Genomic DNA, 16,056 nt, shown 5'->3' on the forward strand with positions numbered 1-16,056 from the left:
AAAAAAAAATAGATATGATTTGGTTATTCAATATATCCAAACTATTTAATAAATGAATAATCAAACCACATTTAAAATTAAAAAGTGGATAAATTTTTTAACCGATTATAAAAAAATTGGTTTTTTAATTTGGTTTGGATCAATTGGACATTTTGCACATCCCTGACGACAACATTAAATATGGGCTTGGGCTGCAATAAGAGGCTGAGAAGGTTTAGAATCCTAATACCCACAGGTAAACTCTATAAATTAGAGGTAAAGCCTACAAGTATGATTATTCTCTCTCTACTACTGTTATGATATCACTGTCCACACACACCACCCCTTTGACAAAAGTCATTCTTCTTATTGCTTGTGCACAATGATCTGCCATATTCAAAGGCATTTAATTCATAGATACCTTAAAGAACACTTAGATTTAAAAGAAAATTACTAATTCATTAAGCTAGATATCTCTGTCTTCAATATAGAACAATTATAAACATTTTAGTCACTTAATATGTGCATATACACACAGAAATATTCATGCAGTTAAATAGTTATACTTTATAACAAACTAACTATTTTGATATACAAATCAAAGTGAAATCATTTTCGTGCATACAATAAGACATGTTTGTTTTTACTTTCAGACGTCCTTCTTGCACGAGTAAGTTTTTAACAGTACAAACAATTGATCAATATCCATCTGAATTAAAATTTGAAGAGAGACTTGCCAATTCATATATGAATTTTATTAATCTCATGTTAAATAAGATAAATTATCTCATATCATAGAGATAAATTAACAGAGATAAATTTATGGGTTTCACCATCTGAAAAAAAAAAAATGACACAATTATCGAAGAGTGTATAGGAGAAAAAATTATCACATGTAGTATAAGAATAATTTTTTCCTTGATATTATCAAAGGTTAAGCAATAAAGTAGATTATATATTTATGCACAAATTAAGAATAAAGTACAAATTTAATTGTTCAGCAACTTATAGCCAACGAGAAGCGGAATTTAAGCCACGCATAAGAAAAAGCTGAAGAGATCCATAAAAGCAAATTGTAGAGGGCTTCATGTGCAGACTAACTTTTAAAGCTATGCATCCATAAATACTACCAAAGATTTATCCTAGTTATAGGCTAAGAATCTAACACATGGAATTGTTAGATTTTTGGAGAACAAATCAAGTACAAGATATTTCTCTCTCTGCCCAAAGTTTTCATCAAATACTTCACTTAGCCTATTATACCCATCACTTATATCGAAACATGAGTACTTTGACTTGATGTTTATTATCAAATCTACCCTTGGCAAGAAAAGAATTCTTGGTCACATACATGTAGGCCAAAGTGCCCCCATGATTGGATGGGCGCTTAATTTTGTACGACGATGAGACATATTCGTCTAGATTATATATCTATGAAGCTTCTCTTGTTTACTATAAGCTCAAATTCTTAACAGAAAATGAATTATTTTCATCATAAATAGAAATAAATTAAATGATGGTAACTCAGTTGGTGCTATGAAATTGAGTAGATGAGATAAAAGCATGTGTTTGATGTTTCACAGTTAGGGGTGAAACTGGGCCGGGCCGGGCCGGCCTACAGAGACCTATGGCTCGGCCTACGACAGGCCAGGCCAGACCAGACCTAGTATATTTCGTAACATAGGCCGAGCTTGGGCCTTGAAAAAGCTTGTTTAATAAAAAGGTCGTAGGCTCTTTTTCACAAGGCCTGGCCTATAAGCCTACAGGTCAGCCTATATTGTATTATTTATTTTAAATAAAATAAAATAGAATATGTATGCATTGAAGAAAAAACAAAAGATATAAATTTAATCAATTGCAATTATTTATAGGGAAAAATATTTATCCTTTTAAATGACACAACTTATATCTTTTCACTCTCACAAAGAGGTGGGACTCACACCTTTATTTTTTTGTCAACTCTCTCTCCTCCTTTATCTATCTCTTTCTCTCTCTTAAAATGACATAACTTTACATCTTTTAAAATGACATACACTTTACCCTTATTTATAACTTAATTATATTCGATTATATTTTAATAGAAATCTGAGTTTATTTTTTATGTAGGAGAAACCAACATCTCAACATGTTAGATTGTGTATTTGAATATATTAAAAAAAAATTGGTAGAGGTTATACTTACTACAAGCATCATGGTGTGTTTGTTGAATTCATGTAGTTATTTTAATTTACATAGTATGGATTTATTTGTTGGATCTGATAAAATATACGTTATTTAGTTTGAACATTTTGTTTTTGAAATTGACTTAAATGCAAATTGTATGAGTTTTGTTGTGATTCATGATTCTGTTTGGACGTTAAAATTACGAGTTTTGGTTTAGCAACAAAATTCGAGTATTTTGTAAAGTTGATTCATGGTTCTACTTGGAAGTTAAAAGTTAACAGGCTAATGGGCTAGAGCAGGCCATTTTTTTTTAAACGGGCCAAGACATGCTAACAATTAGACTCGTACTAGGCTTGGGCTAAGCCAAATTGAAATTTTTTGGCGTAGGCTTGGGCTTTTCGGGACGAAACTTGGCCCAGCCCAGCCCACTTTCACCCCTATTCACAGTATCATCTTTGGAAGGGATTTAAAGTCTTAATCTCGGAATCCGCCTTAAATTGAACTAATCACAAAACAATAAACGTATTGGAATATCTAAAAACAATAATAATAAAGGTGGATGCATGTTATTACGTAATTAACTCTCCTAAATGTTTAAATTCTTAGGTGGAGTAGATGATTGGTTTTGCATGTTATATTATAATTCTGACCCATGTTAAGGTTGTGTCAATTTAATCGGTTACGTCTCTAAAATTTTATCTGATTCTATATTAATATATTAATTACGATATTCCATATATAAAACAAGGTTGTGTTTTATAAAAATAAGTTAGATCCGTTTAAGATAAATTCTAGCCTAACCAAATTTATTTATTTCCATCTCTATTGTCAATGACATAGGTGCCATCTACTGAATCATGCATATGACGCGTGGGTGGGTCCTAATAGATCCGTAGTCGAGTAAACACTTTTAGCTGGATTTAATTTAACGAGAGTTGCATGGGCCGGGTCGTACGGTTCGTCTGTTTTTGGGCCGGTGAGGTCTAAAAAGAAAGACATTTGGCTGGAATTCATTCTGAAAGAATTTTAAAAGTTATGTGTGGTATGTATGATCCGGTTCGAATTGGATTTATCTAAAACAAAAAATTATATGTGGCAATGTGTATCAAAATTAATTTGATTAGAATCGGTATTATTCGAATGATCACAAAACCATGAAGCTACTACATAGGGGTGATAAACGAGCCATGGGTCTTTCAGGGGTCTTTGACTCGGCTCGTGAAGGTTCCGGCTTACATGCCTAATATTGGTTGTTGGAATCAGGCTTGGACTTGTATAAAAGCTCGTTTAGTAAAATGGTCTCAGGCTCCAATTCAAAAGCTCAACCTTGGAGCCTCTCAAGCTGGCCTAGTATATTAATTTTTATTTATATTTATATTTTTTATATTTGTAATAGCTATCTCTCTCCTCTCAATTCATTTGACCTCTATTTTATTAGTTAAACAGACTTTTTGAATAATTTTGTTCTATATTATGTTGTTTCGATATACATTGAATTTATGAATATTTATAGAATTACTAGTGTTGTTGATTGTATATTCTTTTTGGATAAATTTTTATTGTCTTATTTTTTCTAACAGGCTAAATCGGGCTTTTATTTTTTGTAAATAAGGCAGGCCACAGGCCGATAATTATATTTGTAACAGGTAACAGGCTTGGTAAGACTGACACATTTAATCACAGGCTTAGCCTTTTAAGACCAAAGCTCGGCTCGGCTCGACCCGTTAACACCCCTACTACTACATAATAGTCTTATGTTAAAGGAGATATAATAAAATTATTTGAGTTAAAGAGATATAATAAAATTATTTATATATCTTTTTTACTGGTTTAAGTTTTTGGTAGAATTATTTAGAGGGTTAAACTAATCTTATGTTAAAGGAGATATTTTCTCTTATGTTGGTAACACAAAATTAAGGTGAGTCTCATTTTAATTTGTTTTTTTTTTTTAGTGAGACCCACATTAAATTTATCTCACAATATGAGACATACTCTCTCATTTAATATGAGATTAGTTTAGCCCTTAATTATATAGTATTAGAGCTTATTATTAAATAGAATTTGATCATTATCACCCTTATTTATAAAAAAAATAAATTAATTAAATTTAAACATAAGAAGACCAAAAATTAAAAATTAATAAACATGTGCATTATCCTAAAAATATAAGATCTCGCATGAGAGAACTATTAAAAGATATAACAAAATCATTTAAAAACATTTTTCCTAATCAATGTTGTCAAAATCGAGTTTCTACATAGAAACAGAAGGAGATGATAGAAATCCAAATTGTAGAAATGACACGAAATGTAAAGTTTCTATTACTTAAGGTCAAGATACAAAATTATATACATATATATATATGAGGCAGGATCCTTTGACACCGATGTAAAATTTGAACTTTGACACCTTATCTGAGAGCCGTTAGATCAAAAAATATCAACGAATATGATTTGTAAGCATGTGATACCATTAATATTTTTTGATCTAACGGCTCTCATATGAGGTGTCAAAGGATTTTACCTCTATATATATATACATATATATATAGGGGAAGGTTATAATTACAACCTATTTTCGTTTACAACTTCTTACAATCATATCTTAACCGTTGATTTCCGTCAATCAACGGTTAAGATTTTTGCAAATTAAATTTATTAATTAATTATTAATTCACAATAAATGACAACCGTTGATTGGCGAAAATCAACGGTTAAGATATGGTTGTAAGAGTTTGTAAACTATTTGGGTTGTAAATATAACCCCTCCCATATATATATATATGAGACAGGATCAACTTACACCAGTGTAAGAATAATAACTCTTACACTCAATCTTAACCTTTGATTTTCGTCCATCAAACGACTGTAGTTAATTATATTATTCTCATTAATTAATTATTAATTATAACTGTTAGATATGCAAAAATCAACGGTTAAGATTGAGTGTAAGAGTTATTACTCTTACACCGGTGTAAAAGATCATGCCCCATATATATATATATATATATATATATATATATATATATATATATATAGGGCTTAACATTTCTGAAGCTGCCGTAGATAGTGTTATCTACAGCTGACACAAAAAGTGGGCCCCATGGCTTTTTTTAAAAAAAAAAAAACTCAGGATCCGATGCCGTATCCTAGGATCCGGACGCGGATCCTTGCTTGCTGTAGGTACAGCAGCTGCAGAAATCATTTTGCCATATATATATATATATATATATATATATATATATATATATAATATTACATAAGTCACTACTCAAAATTTAATAAACAATTATATATTTAAAAGATTGGGCAGGATATACTTACAACCAAAAAAGTTTATCACCTTTACAACCAACTTAATCACCGTTTATTTTCGTCAATCTAACGGTTATAATTTATTGGAAATTAATAATTAATTAATAAATGCAACCCAATAATTTTCAATAAATTATAACCATTAGATTGACGGAAATCAATGGTGATTAAGTTTGTTGTAAATGTGGTAAACTTTTTTTGTTGTAAGTATATCCTTTCTCTTAAAAGATATAAGTTACATAACTATATAAGACATATGTCTCAAAATACAAAAAAGATTTTAACAACTCCTATAACCAAGTTCAAAACATGAAAAGAATAAAGTTTAATAACTTCTAGATGATATCAGTTGATTCAAATCAAACACATCATTTTGCATCAGTTGTATATTCTCAATGTCCGCTTCTCTTACTCCTTTAAAAAATTCATTTGCAATAAAATATAATAAATTGATTCAAAACTCACACCGGCTTAGTACTTAAACTTTTCACTAGTGGCTTCACCCTCTTCTTTCTCTGCAACAACTACCTCGGCGAGGATTTTTTTCCCAGATAGGTAAAAGAAGATACTGTGCATTTTTATTTGGAAGAAATGAAAATAGGTTTTCTTTTTTTAAAAAAAAAATCGGGTCATGGATTAAAAGTTGACCCAATTCAGTTTTTTTATTATTATATAAGACTCGATTCAATTTTTTGGTTTAAGTTAAAACATAGAAACTTGCGTTTTTAACGTTTATACATTTTTACATGAAGCTTTTATCAGTTTTTACTAAAGAGAGTTTTTACTTCACTAATTTATACTAGCTGTTGATAACAATGCTTCTAACAACTTGATAGTGTTGATTGTGTGACGCTTAGCTCCAGACCAACTTAACTAACTTTATTACCTTTTTCTTTCCTCTCTCTCTTTGAGTATATAATTTTTTGGGGACACAATTTCTCTTCGATTCTAATGTGTAATAACGAGATATCACTTCAAATATGCAATACACGATTAGGAGGATTCAAGAAACTAATGTGAAAGAGACTTAAAATATTTCTGGGTGTTCAGTCCAGAGCAGGGTCACACCTGTTTCTGAAACATATTTGAGTAGACATGTAACAGAATAATAGAAACATCTTGCCTCATGTCATATTATAGATCAAATGAAAGCTGCTTGATAGAGAACCGAATATATCGCATAAGAGCCTTGTCTGAATTAAATTTGGCTTGAATGGAGGACCCTACCATATATAACAACATATAGCTGCAAATTGCATTCTACACTATACAATGTAGCTTCTCTGATCGGTATTCTTCCAAGATAGGGAATGCTATGAAGATTCTTTTTTGGATAAGTTTCTCTTTTTGCTCCTATTTTTAGTTTCTTTTCTATTTAAAAACAGAAGTTTAACAAATATAATTTTATAAAAAGAGTTTTTTTATAATGAAGAAAAAGACTAAAAGTTTAAAGTTCCTAAGAAAAAAAATTAAGATGTATGCCAGTTTTTTTGACTCCATTTATTTTATAATTTTTTCTTTATTCTAAACTTGTATGTATAAATTTTATCTTTTATCCCAATAATTCATTTTAATAATCAATTATTTTATCTTCCCTCCTTCAAAACCATCAGAACAATTTTATATAATCATCAAATAATTTTTAATTTTATTTTTTAAGCTTTTTTTTTTTTTAACTTTAACTTAAAGTGACTTTTAGTTATAAAAAAAATTACAAAAACATACTTAAAAACCTACAACTTCTAACGAAGCTAGTGTATGCAACAATGACAATATAAAGTGTACAAATTAGGGTAAAGAATTTATGAACAAATTTTCAATAAAATTACATTAATAAAAGTTATCTATTCATTTTTACTCCCATTTTATTCCCGCACCAAACTAACGCCTAATGGGAGAAAGAAATGAGAAAATAAAAATAAAAATAAATAAAAAATGAAGGAATATAAATTGAAAAGATATTTGCTGCTATGGAGAAATAGCATTATGAGTTTTCTCCTCTAACAACAAACGTTGTAGCAGAGTTGTTGATTAACTAATAATATTTAGATTTAACACAATGAATAATGTCAACATTTTACTTTATCATTTATTCAAAAACTCTAAAATAAGAAACTATGCACAAATTTAACTTGCATGCCAAGCACAAAAATACATACTTTAAAATAAATAATAATAATTTACAAAAAAAATAAAAATATAGAAAATAAACTATTAGGAGAATTGTGGCAATAATTTAATTCGCATGCCAATTGCAACCTCAAAATTAACTACATACTTAAAAGTAAAAAGAAGGTTGAAGGGATTGGGGCTTTGCTAGGGTTTCTGTACGATTTAATGGCAACAGCGGAGAAGGCTGAAATCTCACCGGAGGAATTTGAGAATCTCCACAGGAGTAAGAAAAAATATAAGGGAGGAGATGCTCCCTTTAGTCGAGATCAAACGATGGTGCCGAGAGAAGAAGAGTGGATGAAAGAGGGAATCTCGTTCAAAGAAATGTTAATGCGACACAATGGAGAATGGTGGGGTGAAGAGGAGGAAATACCATCGGACCACGACGAAAAGGAGGAGGAAAAAGAGGAAGATGGAAGCAAGGAAAAACAACCTGAAGTAACATGGGAAGTGGATAAAGATGGTCGTACGAATTTCAAACTCTCAGCTGACTTCAAGAAGAAGGCATGGCGACCATGGAAAAAAGAAATATATGCCAAGCTGTTAGGTAAGAAATTGTCTTTGACTTTCATGAAAAGAAGACTGGAAAATATGTGGGCAAAGGAAGGACAAGTGTATATCACTGATGTGGAAAATGGATATTCCCTAGTTCGTTTTTCATGTCAGAAGGATTTGGATCATGCTTTGACTGCTGGACCTTGGGTAATCTTATATCATTATCTTGCGATTCGATCTTAGGAGCCAAATTTTAATCCATTTCAAGTAGCAATAGCTCGAATTACAGCTTGGGTGCGGCTTCCGCATTCCCAATTGAGTATACAAACACATAATTAATTAAGGGGATTGGTAATTGGTTGGGTAAATTTATCAAGGTTGATGCAGTTACGACTTCATTGGCTAGAGGTAGATTTGCTCTCATATGTGTTGAATTAGATCTTACCAAGCTACTGAATGCTGAGTATAAACTTGAGGGAAGACTGAAGCAAGTGAAGTATGAGGGATTACACTTGGTGTGCTATTCTCGTGGTCAATATGGACATAGATCAGAGATGTGCTCAATTAAAAGTCCTACTGAAAAAGCTGAATCATCTCAAAGCCAAATTAGGGAGGAACAAGGAGAAGAAATGGTCACACATATGAATCCAAGCTACATAAGTGGAGAGATAGCACATGAAAATAAATATGGTCCTTGGATGCTAGTGAATAGGCAGAGGAGATTGAACCGAAATATTGACTTTGCTCAAAAGGGAAAGAAGGAAAACCATTTTGGCCAACCCACAGGGAGACAATTATCCAGATTTACTGCTCTTGAAAATGATGCTAAAGGTGTAGAAGATGGAAAAGTGGGGAATTTGAATGTGGAAATTAATGATGAAGAAAGCATTGATGAGCAAAGCACAAAAAATCAACCTATTCGGGTTAGATAGGAGAGGAAGAAGGATACAAATAATGCTATACAGGTAATTGAAACCAGCACCAATTACAAATTGGTAGGGGGATTTAATGAGGAACCCATTGTAGAGAAGAGCTTGAATAACAGAAAAGAAGCTGGAGTTACAAAAGAGAGGACCATTAATAAGAAAAAGACATCTGCCAATTCAAGTCAAGTTGGGAATCTTATGAACCAGAATACCACAAAGACAGATAATGCAGAGTCTCAGGCCATAGAGATCCCTTCAATCCAAATCCTATCGAGGAAAGATATTCCTCCTACCAACCTGAAGCAGAGCAAAAATATCCAAAAAATTGAAGTCCAGCAGGCACCCAAGCCACCTGATTAGAAGCGTGATGATATGGAGCATGATAATCATATCCAGGGAGTGCAGATTCGAGAAGAATTGGATGGAAAATCTTCGCCAATGGAGTTGGAGGTACAGGTACTCCAAAACCCTGTAAACAATGCTTGATTTATTTATGTCAATTCTTTTCTGGAATGTGAGAGGTGCTGCTGGGAAAGATTTTGGTCGTGTGTTGAAAAATCTAGTTATGAGTCATCATATTTGCATGATAGTTCTATTAGAACCTAGAGCTAACAATTCTTCTGGTTCAAAGATCATGAAAAAGTGTGGTTTTAATAGCTGTTATGTGGAAGAAGCCCAGAGGTTCTCTGGTGGAATCTGGATTATGTGGGATTCAAATAAGATTAATGTGGAGCCAGTTTCTCAATTTGACCAAATGATTCACTCAAAAGTCACTCTTAAGAATGGGAACAGTTTTCTTTGTACAACGGTATATGCTAGTCCAAGGGAAGCAAGGAGATTCTATTTGTGGCATGATTTGAAGAGAATTAGCAGGAACATGGCTGAGCCTTGGCTGGTTGGAGGAGATTTTAATGAAATTGCAGCTGCATCAGAAAAGAAAGGAGGATCTCCTCCAAATTATACAAAATGCCAGTTCTTCAAAGAAATTCTTGATGATTGTCAATTAGAGGATTTGGGATTCACAGGATCTAAATTCACTTGGCAAGGTCCAAAATGGGCTTAACTTGACAGAGTTTACAAAAGATTGGGTAGGATTATTTCAAATATTCATTGGAGACTCAAGTTTGATGATACAAAAGTTATTCATCTCCCTCGGGTCCAATCTGATCATAATCTCTTGCTGTTAAATCTGGATGTTAGGAAAGATACCAAAGGTAAAAAGCCTTTCTGTTTGTTAGTAGCTTGGCATCAACACCATGCTTTTCCTGACTTCTTAAATGATAACTGGGATAAGGATTTTGACATTCCATATATGCTCCAAAGATTAGTGCCTGCTCTTCAAAAGTAGAATAAAAGGGTGTTTGGTGATATTAATAGGAAAAAGGAAAAGTTATTGAAAGGCCTGGAAAATATTCAGCATCAAAGAAATGGGAATGACAGTATAAGATTGAAGAATATAAAGGATCAATGTCAAGAAAGTCCTGGAAGAAGAAGAGTTGTTGTGGTTTCAAAAGTCTAGACAACAATGGATCGTTGATGGTAATAGAAACACTAAACTCTATCACCTAAATTTATCCGGAGAAGTGCCAACAAAATTGTGAGACTCAAAGATGTTTCCAATCAATGGATTTCTGATCCAGATGAGCTTAAAAACCATGCTTGTAAATTCTTTCAAAATCAGTACTCCGAGGAGGTTCCTCATAGAAGTTGGCTTTCATCTCCAAACCTATGGCCTTCTTTATCTATTAAGGATAAGATCATGCTTAGTAAAAATCCATCAAAAGAGGAAGTTAGAAGAGCTCTGTTTAATATGGGTTCTTATAAAGCTCCAGGAGTGGATGGTTTTCTAGCTGCTTTCTTCTAAGTTAATTGAGAAAAGATGAATATAGTTTCAGCATATTCTTAGTTTATGGGAAAATCTGGATCTAGTGTAAACTATTAACTCCACTTTACTTGTTCTTATTCCTAAAGAACAACATCCATCTCAAATGGCACAATTTCGACCCATATCCTTGTGTCCAATAATTTATAAAGTCCTGAGTAAGATTGTGGTTCAAAAGATGTTTGGTATAAAGGATAAAATCATATCCCTTGTCCAGGCAAGCTTTGTTCCGGGAAGACATATCCAAGATAATATAATTATAGTGCAGGAATTGATTCATTCAATGCATAGAATGAGAGGGAGGAAGACTTTCATGGCCATCAAGGTGGATTTAGAAAAAGCTTATGATAGATTAAATTGGGGTTTTATTAAAAATATTCTTCAGGATATGCAAATTTCGGACAATTTAATTAGTATTATTATGGTTGCAATTTCTACTGCTAAATTCAATGTCCTCTGGAATGGAGGGATGTCTGATGAATTTCAACCTTCAAGAGGAGTCCGACAAGGGGATCCTCTCTCTCCTTATATTTTTGTTATTGTAATGGAAAAGCTCAGCCATATTATCAACACTGCAGTTCAAGGTAATCTTTGGAAGCCAATTCAGGCTAGAAAAGGAGGACCTGATGTATCCCATTTGATGTTTGCTGATGATTTAATACTCTTTGCTGAAGCTTCTATGGATCAAATCCAAATTATTCTCAAGTTTTTGCATCTGTTTGGTGATATTTCGGGACAGAGAGTGAATCAACAGAAGACTAGTATTTTCTTCTCTAGAAACACTGCAGACAATGTAGCAGTTGAGATTACAAATGCTTGTGGGTTTAAAAGGTTGCGCAATGTAGGGAGACATTTGGGGGTGTGGATGAAGCATGGTAGAGCATCTAAGGAAGCATATGCTACAATTGTTGAAGAGGTTCAAAATAAGTTGAATGGTTGGCAATCAAAGTGCCTATCACAAGCAGGAAGGATCACCCTTGCTCAGTCTGCTTTGTCCACGATTCCATTCTTTCAAATGAAATGTGATAAAATCCCAAAATCAATCTGTCATGAAATTGAAATGTTGCAGAGAGGTTTCATCTGGGGAGACATAGAGGAGAAAAAAGATGTATTTTGTGAGCTGGGAGATAATTACAAAATCGAAAGCAGAGGGAGGTTTGGGTTTGAAAAAGTTAATTGTCATGAATGATGCTTTCGTAGGGAAGCTGGCCTGGGATATTTTTGCTCATCTGGATAAGTTCTGGGTGCATCTTCTCAGGGCTAAATATAGTGGTCAGAAAAGAGGGAATTCTTTATTCAGCTGCAAAGATGGAGATTCAAGATTGTGGAAGTACATTTGTTCAATCTAGAAAAAATTAGAAAATCACCTCAGTTGGGAGATTGGGAATGGAGCTGATATTTCATTTTGGAAAGATAAATGGATTCAAGAAGGAAAAAGGCTTATGGACATGACTGCAGCCCCAATTCCATGGGAGGAAAGTAATAAAAAGCTAAATGAGTATGTTAATGATCAGGACAATTGGGATATACAGTTACTAGCTCGTTGGCTTCCTGCTGATGTTGTGTTATTAATTAGAAGCATTTTACCTCCCAATGAACAGGATGAAGCTGATTACATGCGTTGGAGTTTAAATAACTTATACCAGATTTCAGTTAAAAGCATCTACCAGACACTTGCAGGTAATGTTACTGATCCTCATGGTAATTCAGTGATTTGGAAAAAGATTTGGAAATGGGAAGGTCCTCAAGTGATTAAATTGTTCTTGTGGAAGGTACTTCATAACAGATTGCCATCAAAGGTTAGATTGAGCTCTTTTAATATAGGCCATCCTTCCTGTCCAAGAAACAAGTAACGGTGTCTCGCTCTTCTGCAGAAGCAGAGTATAGATCAATGGTTGCAGCTACAGCAGAGATTGTGTGGCTCAAGTCGTTTCTTACCTCTCTTGGGGTCACTCACTCAAGTCCTATGGAATTGTTTTGTGATAACCAAGCTGCTTTACACATTGCAGCGAATCCGGTGTTTCACGAGCGTACCAAGCATATTGAGTTAGATTGCCACTTTGTACGTGAACATATTCTAGCCAAGCATATTACAACAGCTCATGTGCCTTCTCGTTCCCAACTTGCTGATTTGTTTACTAAAGCCTTGGGACAACGCGAGCTTCTTAGTTTTCTTCCCAAGTTGGGCATTTCATCCTTACATACTCCAACTTGAGGGGGAGTGTTGGAGATTGTATGTAACCGTAGGTTTGAATTCTTTGTAACGTATATTGTTTGAATTCAATTCTTTGTAACCGTAGGTTTGAATTCTTTGTAATGTATATTGTTTGAATTCTTTGTAACCATAGGACTGTTTAGATAGAGTATTTATTTGTTTTAGTCTGTTACGTTGTTACCATTTATTGTATGTTCGCCTATTTGAAGGCTACCAATGAATGAGATAAACACACAGTTGAAATATCAAGTTTATCTACATTATTCGAGGTCCCCATTATTACAACAGCCATACTGGTTGTAGATTATAACATAAATTTGTAGGCTGCTTTAAGAGAACTTTGCCTTGATGTCTTAGAGCATACTACATTATTCGTCTACATAAAATAGTTCACATGTTCACCAACAAATGTGATCATTGATTAACTAGTTTTTTTTTATTCTATTACTCTAATTACCCATGGATGAATCAGGTTCCCAATATTCCATAGGTATGAGACTAATTATCCAGCTCAGCAGACCTTAAATATTTTCCTCAAAATTTGAACCTTGCTCTTTTGATAATTCGTCAATCCCTAAAAATCATATTATCACTTGAGTCAACTATATTGAGATTTTGTTGACCAAGATTCTAGTGTTCCCCGAAGCATAAAATAACAGATAATTCAAGAAGTCCCAGCTAAGATAAAATGTTGTTTTTCCTTGACACTTTCTACCACATATGATAAAGGGGTATCTGGTTCAAAATCATTTTCGTAAGAAGGCATATAATACATAATGCACAATCTTTTGTTATCTGCTAAGATTCCTGGTCTCCCACCTTACTAGCTTGGTATCAGCCGTCATAAAAGGATGAGTGAGAGCCAACTTGGTAAACATTTTAGAAACTCAATGTAGCTTCTCCCTCAAAATTCATCTTTCTCTGACTATTTGCCACAAAAAGCAAAGTAACTGAAGATTATCTTCGTGACAGTACGTAGTATCAGGTGCTCTGCTTGTTGCTCTTTCCATACCCATCACACAATTTAATCAGCTATAGCCCGTAGGGCTCCATTTCCCACTTGCATGTAACAAAATGTTCCACCTTGGGTAACAAATATTTCTGTTCCCAATGTAGATTTATGTCAAAAGATCTTGACAAAACATGTATAGTAAAATAACAATTAATTACCTACTAAAAATAATAATTAATTAATGAAAAAGTGTGTGCTTTTTAAAAGACACAAATTTAAATTTTTTTAAGATAGAGATAAACACAAAGAGGTAAGATTTACATCTTTATTTTTTTCAGTGGTATCCATATTTCTTTGTGCCCATCTTTCTCTTAAAATAACTTAAGCTTGTGTCATTTACAAGGACACACATTTTTTCCATTAATTAATCAGGTAGTTGGCTTTGCTTAATTAATAATCTGTTTTGATAATTGCATGATTAGCTTATGATGTAACAAAAGTGCATTGTAACATGTCTTTCTTTGCTCTTTTTGACCGAATCATTTAAATTGACACCCTGCTATGATGCCAAATGCTAATCTTTCATCAAGCCCTTTGTCTTCCATGGAGGAATTTGAGGAAAATTTAGAGGATTACTTCTTTTTATTTTTTTAGAATTGTATAATATTTAAAAAAAATGAATAAGGGATTGTTAAAATGTTAATAAAAATATTATTTTATTAATCTAACTTTAAAGAAATTAAATAAAAAATATTTACTTAAAGGCAAACCCGATATATAAAGTTTCCTAATTTGTGATGAGAAGGATTAAGGTCAATTGTACGCATTTTTTTCAAAGAGACTTTTTTCGTACTCAAACTATAATGACCTTCCCGTCACAGACAACAAACTTACTGTTACTCCAAGACTTAGCTCTCAAAATGGTGGTAGCATAGTTGGCGCATAGGAGTTAAGCAGGTGGGGATGAGAGCATGTGTTCGAATCTCTCCAGTACCACCTTTGGGAGGGATTTAAAGCCTTAATCATGGACCCGCCCCGAATCGGATTAGTTGCGAAGCAATGAATCGATTGGAATATTTCCAAAAAAACAAATAAAAAAAAATAGTTAAAATAAAAAATTTCTTTTCACTTTTTTTTGGTCTATCAGTGCAAGCTTGCCCTTAATGACCAATTGAAAACCTTGAAAGGACTATCTTGTACTTGCTTTGAAACCAAGCAACTTTTTGTTCTGAGTAACAAAATATTTTTGGTTACATGAGAGCATGTGTTTGAATCTCTCCAGTATCATCTTTGGGAGGAATTTAAAGTCTTAATCATGGACCCGTCCCGAATCGGATTAGTTGCGAAGCAATGAACCGATTGAAATATTTCCAAAAAACAACTAAAAAAAAAATAGTTAAAATAAAAAATTTCTTTTCACTTTTTTTTTTTTTTTTGTCTATCAGTCCAAGCTTGCCCTTAATGACCAATTGAAAACCTTGAAAGGACTATCTTGTACTTGCTTTGAAACCAAGCAACTTTTTGTTCTGAGTAACAAAATATTTTTGGTTACATGATACCTTTTGATCATTGAAAGAATCTAATGATTAACAAAATAACTTACAAGCTATCTTTAAGGTTAAGATGTAAGAACAAAATTAAACCAAAACAATGTTTAATGAACACATAAAATCCAAATATGCAATTAGCTAGGTGACACATGTCTACCTTTCACATCTACTTTTATATCCCCAAGTGGTTGAGGACCCAACAAGCTCATGTTGGGGCAATGGTGGATGTTGCACGGAAGTGAATCTAGAGCTGATTTTGGGGCATAAGATCACTACGGTATTTTTCTTGTTTTTCTATAATTTATCAATACAACATTATTCTTTTCCATAGTACACTTATTTTGCATCTCTTTGGAACCAGAGAACCTTTGCTCAAAGATTTGTCATGCTTTTTATCTACAAATCAGT

The 16,056-nt window shown here is 33.0% G+C and overlaps 1 protein-coding gene across 1 annotated transcript; it reads left to right on the forward strand.

Moving 5' to 3' along the window:
- Nucleotides 1-9,527: 9,527 nt before the first annotated feature.
- LOC133299452 (uncharacterized) lies at nt 9,528-10,112 on the forward strand. The gene has a single exon (XM_061498910.1). It carries the CDS (start codon nt 9,528-9,530, stop codon nt 10,110-10,112), a length of 585 nt encoding a protein of 194 aa, XP_061354894.1.
- Nucleotides 10,113-16,056: the final 5,944 nt, after the last annotated feature.

Source organism: Gastrolobium bilobum, unplaced genomic scaffold (genome assembly GCF_033153095.1).
Source record: "Gastrolobium bilobum isolate Gb01-03AN ecotype WA unplaced genomic scaffold, APGP_CSIRO_Gbil_v1 utg16275, whole genome shotgun sequence".
Taxonomy (NCBI): domain Eukaryota; kingdom Viridiplantae; phylum Streptophyta; class Magnoliopsida; order Fabales; family Fabaceae; genus Gastrolobium; species Gastrolobium bilobum.

What these genes read in the sequence shown, in the direction of transcription:
- LOC133299452 (XM_061498910.1), top strand. Translation starts at nt 9,528, where the DNA reads ATGCTTGATTTATTTATGTCAATTCTTTTCTGGAATGTGAGAGGTGCT.